This window comes from Abramis brama (genome assembly GCF_963993115.1).
Source record: "Abramis brama genome assembly, chromosome: 2".
Lineage (NCBI taxonomy): Eukaryota > Metazoa > Chordata > Actinopteri > Cypriniformes > Leuciscidae > Abramis > Abramis brama.
The window spans coordinates 4,536,980-4,549,294 of NC_139964.1; the positions used below are offsets into that span (position 1 = coordinate 4,536,980).

General features: G+C 36.7%; 1 protein-coding gene across 1 annotated transcript; it reads left to right on the forward strand.

Moving 5' to 3' along the window:
* The first annotated feature begins 1,681 nt into the window (after positions 1 to 1,681).
* Positions 1,682 to 11,717, forward strand: LOC311077455 (NLR family CARD domain-containing protein 3-like). The gene is made up of 7 exons (XM_084105962.1): positions 1,682 to 1,751; positions 1,855 to 2,040; positions 6,699 to 8,510; positions 8,685 to 8,858; positions 8,970 to 9,143; positions 9,816 to 9,862; positions 9,951 to 11,717. The coding sequence occupies exons 2-7, from the start codon at positions 1,901 to 1,903 to the stop codon at positions 10,475 to 10,477; spliced, it is 2,874 nt and encodes a 957-aa protein (XP_083962088.1). The 5' UTR covers positions 1,682 to 1,751; positions 1,855 to 1,900; the 3' UTR covers positions 10,478 to 11,717.
* The last annotated feature ends 598 nt before the right edge of the window (positions 11,718 to 12,315 follow it).

Below are 12,315 nucleotides of genomic sequence, written 5' to 3' on the forward strand. Positions count from 1 at the left end.
TTTCTGGCGCACACCAAAAATGAACCAAAATAGAGTGAATAGCCTTCTGACGCGCCTACTTTTCAGAGTCAACATTTAGATTATTTGAAGTAAAATGCATTATTAGGTCACTTAGGAATAAAACACAGCGTAGTTCATGATAAAAAAATAAAAATGTGACTTTACAGTTCGGAAAATAGGAAAATAGCAAACCCCTGACACTTGAGAACTGCTGGTCTACACAGAAGAAATCCCTGTCTAGTCTATTCCCCAGTACGGGTTGTGTCGAGCCATTCGTTAGTCTGGTTGATGGAAAACATATGAAAAAGTTGCAATAAACGCGTTAAGAATCCACACTACAGAGGACTCTTATTCTGCAGGAAGAACTGATGACGGGACAGTTTGATCTTCGGCTGACAAATCAGAGGAAAGGGGCGTTTCATTCCCCATGTAGAAATCGAATGTTCAAGCTGTTTATTAATTTTAATACCTCAAAACAAAAAACGAAAAATCAAGCTGAATTCTTGTTTTTCGTTTTTTTTTATTATTTTTTTAATGAAAAAACGAAATAGGAACCGTTTTCTCATTTTTCTACTTTCAATATTAAATCAAAAAACGACTGAACGAATGATACACGGATTGTAGTCAAATCAATTTTGCTGAAAGATCTGATACCTCAAAGTGTAACAGCAAAATCGGTCACCTTTGCAGGACAAAATATGTTGAACATGAGTTATTAATTCTGCTAAAGGTCATACAGTCTATTTCAGATTCAAGTTGCTGCATCAGACACATCAGCTTTCTTTGTTTGACACAATAATGAACTCAGCAACAAATCATAAGGGCATATACTGAGTCAGACACTGTAGTTGGACCACAGGCCAACAAAAACTGATGTTCAGCACATGTTGACAGTTGGTGCCACAATTTGTTGCATGTATTTGAGGTATATATTGGCTATATACAGTATTATATTATGCTATATTAAAACATACCATTCTAATGAGTTCTAGAAGTTTTAAAATCCTTTAGTGTGAGAGTGAGATCAAATCAACATTGTGTCCTGCTATCTGCTTTAATTAAGATTTAATTTTGTGCTTCAATTTTTTTACAATTCCCATAGCCTACACTTCACACTGGAAGTTGAGGTTTTCACTGAGGCTAAATGCAGAAGTGAGCATGTACAGAATTCATTGCATTTAATCAGATAAAAGTTGGTTTAACAGAATATAAAATGATTGTCTTTAGGAGATCATGGAAGTCACTTTTATCAGGGATGCATTTTGATTTATTGGCTAGCTTGCTGTTTATTTCCATTAGTGCACATGTGCTGCACTGTTTGTGAATTGGGGTTTTATGCAGTTTATACAGGTGTTCAGAGCTACATTATCCTTTTTATTTTTGAATATTTAATTTAAATGGTGTTTGCAGTAACACATTAAATAAGTGCAATTTGTATGTCTTTTATCAAACTTATTCTGAATAGCTTGTGTTTTGCTTTGAACTACATTGCTTATGGTGTGAGAGGGTTAAAACAACACACAAGGTAAATGTGAAGGTTACCAGCATCTTTCCTTTTTCAAAACATGTTTATATTGGACACTGTTCTGCTTTTGCACTGTTCTGGAACTACATGAAACTCCTCCTTGACCTCTGAGTAAAGCAGGTGTAACAAGTAGAACAGCTAAAACTGAAAGCAGAAACATACAAGAGCTTCACATTGGAAAGGAAAGAGGCTGAAAAAGCAGCATAAACCAGCAGGATATTTTATGGTAAGTAGAGGTTTAAAGCAAATGGCTTTTCTGTTGTGTCTTGTGTCTTTCAATGGATAAATTATGTGAATTTTCCTAATTTATAAACTATATGTATTGGCAGGACTAATATCTTTCTGGATAGAAAGAAGAGTGACGCTGCTTCTAAAATGAGTCTCAGTGAGAAAACAGAGGAGGGATGTTCTCAGTCCCGGAGATCTCCCGAACCCAGCCGTGTGTCTATGAAGAGTGACAGCTCCATGGAGTATCCTCTTAACCTCAGTGATAAACCAGTGACCTCTGATCCTATGTGAGTATAAACACGTTAGATAAAGTGAATTACTGCTAATATATTAGTTCATGTGTATCAATCATTACAAAATATACAGAGGGATTACATTTTCTAACTTAAATTCTCATTCTGTATAAATATCAAATCTATGGAAGAGCCTCAATTATATCTAGTGAAACGAATATATGCCATTATGCATTGTGAGAATTACCAACAAATATTTGAGTCATTACCAGAGATGGAGACTTCTGAACAAATACTCAACAATCAATGTCATGTAATTCTTTAAATGTGCAGGTTATCATATGTCTACAGTACATCATTAATCTACAGTAGGCCTATGTAGGCAGAGGTGGAAAGTATAACTATTCGTTGCTGACGAGTTCATATTTCAGTGTAATGGTACTATTATTGGTATAAATACTATAAATCATAGTGCTATTAGGCTATGAAAACAAATAGAGGGAATGCATCTGTATACAGTAGGCTATGCTCTACATTATGTGCAAAAATTATTATAAAATATAAACAGTACATTCTAAAACAAAAACTGATTGCTTACTATTTTAAAGCAGAAGTTTTCTACTTTTAAATTTCTAAATTAAAAATGTAATTTATCTGAACATACTCCAATTACAATCGTCAATTTACAGTTACTGTTCTCATAAAAATACAATTTATTACTGTACATTAAGAATTTTAAATCTATATTTAATGTCCAACAATTGCTTCATCCAAATGCATAAGTCATAATTATTGCACTTTCTATCTGTTGCGCTCTGATGCGCCTGTATCTGTGAAGTACACAATCATTTCTATTTTGCATAAAAACTTGCCCTGACAGCGAGTGAATCTCTGTTAATGCTTGTGATTCACTTGCTGTCAGGGAAAATGTTTATGCAAAATAGAAATGCTTTTGAAAATTTCAATAATTTACAGATAAAGATACCTGTAAACTGCTAAAATATATATTTTTTTACAGTGAAGGTGTTGATCTTAATAATTCAGGAATTACCTCCCAGCCAGCAGAGCCATGTGGGGCCCAAATGGGTTTGACCTGGGCTATCTAACTGGGACCCAGCCAGTTTTGCACCCAGTTTCCATGTAGGCCCCACATGGGTTTGCCCAGATGAAATGAACACTGCTTAGTGTGCACACTACAGGCTGTTTAATGTAACACTTAATCAGTGTTGGAGGTAATGAGATAATTAAGTGATTGAAAAATGATTTTGTATTAGTGAAGAACACCTGCTGTTAACAAGCATAATCACTGAAGGAAAGAGAAACACAAGAACTACTTCCAGCCACAGCCTTGGATGAAATCAACTGAAGATAAAATACATTACATCTCTCAAGATCTCATTAAACAACTCCACAAACAGCATTACCAGCTTCACTTATTACTAACCAGACTGACTTTATTTATGTCAGACATCTACAGAAAAGAATTAAGAAGAGGTTTAGATGTTGATTACTTATTTGAAAGTAATAGTTTGATTTGATGTTACCATTGTGGCGATCAGTGTGTGCTTTAGTCAGGCTCTTGACTTTTCAACATTTGTTTTTCTCTAACAGCTGTGTCTGTTTGTTATGATGAGAACAGCAAGAGAAAATATAATCAGATGCTGTAAGCTGATTGATGATAAGAATATAATCATCATATTGGCTTAACTCATTGATATTATGTGGGAGGTTTATAGAGTAGTATGTTATTAATTCTGTTTTATTGTTGTGATTCTACAGCAAGGAAATAATATAATTTAATCAGAACATCAAACGATTTTTAACACACCATTTACATATTATGGGCTCCTGTGAGTTTTACTCGCACACAGGCATCAAGAATCAGCATATGAATCTCAACAATGGTGACATGCTTCAATGGTGCAATGCATTCTGGGAGCCATGGATAAGTTTCGTATGATGCACTCAGAATGCATTGCACTATGAAGCATGTCACCATTGTTGAGATTCATATGCTGATTCTTGATGTCTGTGTGTGAGTAAAACTAACAGGAGCCCAAAATATGTAAATGGTGTGTTAAAAATCGTTTGATGTTCTGATTAAATTCTATTATTTTCTTGCTGTAGAATCACAACAATAAAACAGAATTAATAACATACTACCCATATAAACCTCCCACATAATATCAATGAGTTAAGCCAATATATGATGATTATATTCTTATCATCAATCAGCTTACAGCATCTGATTATACTTTCTCTTGCTGTTCTCATCATAACAAACAGACACAGCTGCCAGAGAAAAACAAATGTTGAAAAGTCAAGAGCCCGACTAAAGCACACACTGATCGCCACAATGGTAACATCAAATCAAACTATTACTTTCAAATAAGTAATCAACATCTAAACCTCTTCTTAATTATTTTCTGTAGATGTCTGACATAAATAAAGTCAGTCTGGTTTGTAATAAGTGAAGCTGGTAATGCTGTTTGTGGAGTTGTTTAATGAGATCTTGAGAGATTTAATGTATTTTATCTTCATTTGATTTCATCCAAGGCTGGAAGTAGTTCTTGTGTTTCTCTTTCCTTCAGTGATTATGCTTGTTAACAGCAGGTGTTCTTCACTAATACAAAATCATTATTCAATCACTTAATCACTTATCTCATTACCTCCAACACTGATTAAGTGTTACATTAAACAGCCTGTAGTGTGCACACTAAGCAGTGTTCATTTCATCTGGGCAAATCCATGTGGGGCCTACATGGAAACTGGGTGCAAAACTGGCTGGGTCCCAGTTAGATAGCCCAGGTCAAACCCATTTGGGCCCCACATGGCTCTGCTGGCTGGGCTGTAATATATATGTTACCGGCAAAGTGTGTAATCCGTAATGTATTTTTTGCAAAAAACATCAGGAATTCTATACATTGCCTAGGCATTCTATACAATACCGGAATTTCACACTTAATTTTTTGGTTTATTTCAGATTATTTTTGTAATTTTATACATTGTTATGTTATTTAAGCAAACAGAAAAAAATACTGTATAAAAAATAAAGTAAATTGTCTGTATAAAAAAGTGAATTGCTGTAATTTGTCATTTATCCTCTGGGGTCTGAGGTGTTTTCTGGGCCCTGGAGGTGTTCTGACATGCCCTGAGGTTTGTGCTTATTTCTGTTAATTATAACATTTTCATGGCTAAAGTGTGATTACAATGTATTCAGCACAAACTCTGCTACAATAATATGTGAGCAGCATGTATGTACAATTTTGTAGTTATGAGAAAATTATGTTTTTGTGTAGTTTTTTAAATATTTGTCAATCGGTCCATAAAACCCATACTGAATATTTGTATATTTGTATATATTTGTATCTTGTAGCCTACACTGTAAAACATTGCTGTAAAAAAACAGCTAAATTCTGATAGTAACATACAATTTTCCATTAAAACAGTAATATACCATAGAAAACAATGCATTCTGGATAATATTTATCAGTTTCAAGAAAATAGCCTACAGAAATATACCGTGAATTTACAGCGCTCAAAGTCGACACTCAGAGGCTGTGTTTCAAATCACTCCCTATACCCTCATTCACTATTCCCTACATTAGATCACTAATATAGTCCACTTGACAGAGTGAATGAAAAGAAGTGAGTGTATTCAGACACTTATGAACACCTGATAAGCAGAATCACTGAAGTAAAGTGAAACAAGACCAGAAAAAAGATAAACAAAAGTCCTCAATCAGATGAGATACTCTCACTCGCGGTGGCATGCAATGGTACTGGACATCCTTTGGAGGATGGCTTGATCCTCCGGTTGAGGGAAGTCGGCAGCTCCTCCCCCATCATGGCGTACGGCAGCAGGCTCCGGCCCATGGCGAACAGGAGCGACTCCTCCTCAATCCAGGTAGCAAGTTCTCCGTCCAACCTGCTGTTCAATCGCTCCAGCACCACCACCTCGAGTAGCCATCGGCGGTCTCCTCTCCTTTGCTGTTCAATCTCCTCAGCACCGCGATCCCCATCAGCAGCGAGAGCTCTCTGACAGCGTGTCCCTCCTTCCTCCAGGGCTTCGGCACCAATGTAGCATTGACAAACTTTAATATATAAATAAACAAACACAAAACGAAAGTAAAGGAGGCAGCTGTTCACGGATGCTGCACACACATAAACAAAACATAACATAAAAGTCCAGACCTGGTCCTCTCTCGTCCTTCTCTGTCATCACTACTCTTTTAATGCTTAAGAAGCTCCTCTGTGAGAGATAAGAGACCGGTGGTATTCACCAGTAATCACGCCACCGTCCTTGTGCCATTCTCTGACGGCCCTCTGCCTTGTTCTATGTAGTAGTTCTATGTCTGTTTAGTTTTATTTGTATTTTGGTTCTGTTTTTGCTGTTCCTGTTTTGGCTGTGTTCCTGATAATTTTTAGTCTCCCTGGTAGTTAATTAGTTCCTGCACCTGTTCTGTTTTACCCTGATACCTCCCCTGTGAATTTAGCCCTCGGTTTCCTTTGTTTCATTGTCCGGTATCGTTCCTGGTTATTTATTAGTTTGCTCCTGTGATATATTGTATGTTACTTTGCAGATTAATAAAGTGTTTGTTTGGATTCTCCGGCCTCCTGCGATTACTACAGCCACTACTCATGATAGGTGCTTTCCAGTTATTCAATATAACTAGTACTGTAATGCCCTTTTGTTTGTTTGTTTTTGTCAGTATCAGCAGGTGGAAGAGACAGAGATCGGAGTCTGTAAGGAGTAACAACTCTATGGAAGAACACATTAGATTCAGAACCAACATGAAGGACAAGTATGAGAGATTATTTGAGGGAACCAAACTCCAAGAGAATGAAACCCTCCTCAACAGGATCTACACACAGCTTTACATCATAGAGGGAGAGAGTGAAGGAGTGAATGAAGAACATGAGGTTTTACAGATGGAGAAAACAGCCAGAGCACAAACCTCACAAGACACTCCAATCTACTGCAATGACATCTTTAAAGCCTCACCTGAACCAGGATGTGAGGAGAAAGAGCAAATCAAGACTGTTCTTACTAAAGGCATCGCTGGAATCGGAAAAAGCGTTTCTGTGCAGAAGTTCATTCTGGACTGGGCCGAGGGAAAAGCCAATCAGGATGTAGATTTCATGTTTGTGCTTCCATTTCGAGAGCTGAACTTAATCCAAGGTCAACAGTACAGTCTTCACAGACTTCTGCTGGACTTTCATCCTGAACTTCAAGATCTGGACCCAAAGATTTTTGAGGAGTGTAAAGTTGTGTTGATCTTTGATGGTCTGGATGAAAGCAGAATGACAATGATGTTTTCAGATGATCAGAAAGTTTCTGATGTGACTGAGACATCATCAGTGGGTGTGTTGATGTCTAACCTCATGAAAGGAGATCTGCTTCCCTCTGCTCTCATCTGGATCACCTCCAGACCAGCAGCAGCCAATCAGATCCCCTCCGAATACATCCACCGTCTGACAGAGATTCAGGGATTCAATGAGTCTCAGAAGGAGGAATATTTCAGGAAGAGAATCCATGATGATCGTCAAGCCAGCAGAATCATCGCACACATCAGAAGAGCAAGAAGCCTCCACATCATGTGCCACATACCCGTCTTCTGCTGGATCTCCTCCACTGTGCTTCAGAAGCTCCTGGAAGAAGATATGAGTGCAGAAATCCCTCAAACTCTGACTGAAATGTACATCCACTTCCTGCTGATTCAGATCAACAAGAGGAATCAGAAGTATGAAGAGAGAGATCCAGAGAAACCCCTGCAGTCCAACAGAGAAGTTATTGTGAAACTTGCTGAAGTGGCTTTCAAGCAGCTGATGAAGGGCAATGTGATGTTCTATGAGGAGGACCTGTTTGAGAGCGGCATAGACGTCAATGACGCCTCAGTGCTTTCTGGGATTTGCATCTTTAAGGAGGAATCAGTGATTCATCAGAGGAACGTCTACAGCTTCATTCATCTGAGCGTTCAGGAGTTTCTCGCTGCCTTCTATGTGTTTTACTTTCATGTAAGTACAACTATGGAAGGACTGATATATTTTGCTTCAGTACAAAGTTTGCTTAAAGGTGCAGTAGATAAAGCCATTGAGAGTGAGAATGGACAGCTGGATCTGTTCCTGCGGTTCCTGCTGGGTGTCTCACTGGAGTCCAATCAGAGACTCTTACAGGATCTTCTGACACACACAGAGAAAAGCTCAGAGAGCATCAGGAGAACCACACAGTACATTAAAGAGAAGATCAAAGATGGGCATGGACTCTCCACTGAAAGATCCATCAATCTGTTCCTCTGTCTGCTGGAAGTGAAAGATCAGACTCTGTCCAGAGAGATTCAGGAGTTTGTGAAATCAGACAAACTCTCAGAGGAGAAACTCTCTCCTGCTCACTGCTCAACAATCTCCTACATGCTTCAGATGTCAGAGGAGGCGCTGGATGAGCTGAACCCCATGAAATACAACACATCAGATGAGGGTAGAAGACGACTGATACCAGCTGTGATCAACTGCAGGAAAGCCCTGTGAGTGTTTAATAATATATTACATTGAAAAGTTTCAGAATATAAACACAATTGTTGTGATAACATATACATCTTAAGTATATTTTGATTATTTAAAAAAAAAAATGATGCTGATATTATTGAACTCCTAATTGTAGAATGCAGTTAAAAATATATAAATCTCATATCTTTCAGTCTTGCTGGCTGTAATCTCACTGTTCAGTGTTGTGAGAGTTTGTCATCAACTCTTCAATCCTCATACTGTGTCCTGAGAGAGCTGGATCTGAGTAACAATGACCTGCAGGATTCAGGAGTGAAACTACTCTCTGATGGACTGAAGAGTCCAAGCTGTCAACTGAAGATACTTAGGTTTTACTTTTACATTGAGCCAGGTGGTTGGAAGGTGGTTCCATACTGGCTTTAAAACAACCCATTTACTGTTGATGTGTGTCTGTAGATGATCTGACTGTGTGTCTGTAGGTTGTCAGGCTGTATGGTGACAGAGGAAGGCTGTGGTTATGTGTCTTCAGCTCTGAGTTCAAACCCCTCACACCTGAGAGAGCTGGATCTGAGCTACAATCACCCAGGACAATCAGGAGTCAAGCTACTCTCTGGGAAACTGAATGATCCAAACTGCTCACTGCAGATACTCAAGTATGTGGGGTACAAGATAAGAAGTGAAATAATTGAATTCAGAGCTTTTAATCAAACTTTGCTTTGAAAGTAAAATCCTTAATTCTTCTGGTTCTTCCGATCTCTGCATTGTAGCAATTAAATCCATATTTTAACTCGCATAATGTATTTGCACCATTTTCTTTATTGCAGTTTTTACATATTTATAGTAAAAGGTCAATATCTGCAAAAAGTGCTTGCTGAAAATACAACTAAAACATTGAGTATGTTAATTAGAATATATGGATTGGGTTATTAAGAATTTGAAGATGGTAGTGATACTCATGTACTGTTATTTATTGGTTACAGAGTTACTAAATGCAAACAATTTACAACTAAATATTATATTATTTGTTTTACAGTTATATGCATATATCAAATCCATTTTAGCTCCTTCGGCTGTTCACTAGGAGCTCAAAAAGACTGCAGAATATTTCCTGTAAAGCTGTGTACAGGGGTCTGAAGACATCAATATATAAAAAATCTCAAGACATTGAGACATACGGCTCTGTGAAGCTGCTTTGGAACAATATGTATTGAGAGATGTGCTATACAAATAAATATGACTTGGCTTTATATTAATAGTCTGTATGTGAATATCTATTCAAACTACTCACAATTGGTTTTGTCTGTATGTTTGTGTGTCTTTTTTAGTTTGGATCATGGAGGATCCTTCAGGATAAAATCAGGACTACAAAAATGTAGGTTATTTTTCTAACACACTCTTGCACATTTAAAAAACAAAACAAATGAGATTAATAAACTTTTTATCTCTCTTCTTGTGTTCAGATGCCTGTGATCTTACAATGGATCCAAACACAGCAAACACTCAACTCATCCTGTCTGAAAAGAACAAAAAGATAGAATATGTGAAAGATCATCAGCCGTATCCTGATCATCCAGAAAGATTTGCTGATATTCCTCAGGTTCTGTGTCGAGAGAGTCTGACTGGACGCTGTTACTGGGAGGTAGAATTGACTGGCTGGGCTCGTGTAGCAGTGGCTTATAAAGGTATCAGCAGGAAAGAAGGAACTGTCTGTAAGTTTGGATACAATGACAAATCATGGTGTCTTTTTTGCACTTGTGATGGATTCGCTGTCTGGCACAATAATGTGTGCAGTACCATACCAACCCCTATACCCCAATCTAAGAGAGTAGGAGTGTATCTGGACGTGTCGGCCGGCACTCTGTCCTTCTACAGCATTTCTGACACACACATACTTACACACATATACACATACAACACCACTTTCACTGAACCCCTCTGTGCTGGATTTAAAGTTTTTGAGTCCGAACTGTCTCTGTGTCAGATTTAACGAACAAACACTTAAATTCCAAAGTAGACTGCCCATACACAAAAGAAATAGATTTGAAATAGATTTTCAGGATATATTGGAATATATGCAAATATTTGAAATTGGCCCAATAAATATATTTCATACTTATATTTCATATATTTTTGTTATATTTCAGAATATATTTCAATGTATTTGGAATATATGCCACATATATTTTTGACACTTTTGGGGACCCATACAGAAAATAATACATTGAAATATATTCTGAAATATAACAAAAATATATGAAATATAAGTATGAAATATATTTATTGGCCAATTTCAAATTTTTGCATATATTCCAAAATATATCCTGAAAATATATTTCAAATATATTTCTTTTGTGTATGGGTGAGTACAGATTTAATGGAGTACAGTTGTAACACTGAATGTTTCCTTTCTCATGCAAGTAGCACACGGATGATTATTGCATTTGCATGTTCACATTGGCATGGGGACAGTTCTCAGAAAGTAATTTTGTTATGATAAAAGCATCTAATTAAAAAAATATACACAACTATACTCATTCTACTCTACTTAATTCTCTGTCAGTTCATTAGGTGCTGACATGTCATTGTATTTATTTATAACTTTTGATTGTAAAATGGCCTGGGAGGATGTTGTGAAAAACCAAGAATATACTATTATAAATGGCAAGTTTTAATATATGGTAGGAAGTCACTAAACATTTCCACTTCCTCCACCCTGAATTCAATTTATTAATTGTCTGCAAGAATCATGCCACCACCTTGTAAAAAACTATGTACAAATCATTGTGGATGTCTTATTTATTTACATTAATGTTAATTCACTTTAATCTATTTTATACATTTATTAAATATTACTTTTAATTGTTAATTAAATTAAAATAGAATAGAATCAGCAATTAAAAGTAATTACTCTTATTCTCTCTAATTTCGCCTGATTCGGGGGGCAGATCACTGGATCACAGTGTCTCTCTCACTTCTTCTCTTATAGGACAGATGGAAGGGAGCTGAGAGGATTTTAAAAGTTAGAAATACACACAAAATGAACAGTGGTATTACTTTGCCTAATGCAAATTAAGGTTACAGCGATAGGTTGTTAGTGCTTTAAAAATTTGTCAATGAAATAATGTAACCACATAATTAGTAAATGAAAAATGTAGTACATGTCAAATTTAAAAATGTTATAAAACATGAATGGTTAAACACTATATTAAATAATAAAAGAACAAATATGAATTAAAGATCATACATGTCTTTATTGGGTCAGCACTGTCATGTCATTTTAATTTACAATACAATTTTAGACATGCAGTTTGTTTCCTTATATAATTTCCACATTAATAAATGTAGCACATTATATACTGTTGGCCTGTTGTCAGCATAAAAAGCAATACAAATAAATGTTCTTTTAAATGAACTCAATGCATGTTGTCGGTTTACAGTGAAACTGTTCTGCTAGAAATGTTTAAAGAGTGAGGGCATCGTTTCAGGGTTACAAACACACTGACTCTGACCGGCACTGTGTGTATGACAGTCTTTACTCTTCTAGAGATACTCTGATATGTGAAGAAACTCCAGCAGCTTTAATCTCTTGACTGTAGAGAGGAGACAAACTATTTCATATTACACAAAAATACAGCACAGGACATACAGAAGATGTCTGGCAATCAGAGAGATATTCAGCAGCTCTTCATGCTTCACATGTCAGAGAGTGTATAAGTGTCACAGGAGGCCGGTGAAACCATAAGTAATAAGAGCTGTGGTTTGAGCAATGCTTGAGCAAGTCACTGAAAGTCACTGAGATCCTCCTGTTTTCTCAGGATTGTGTGT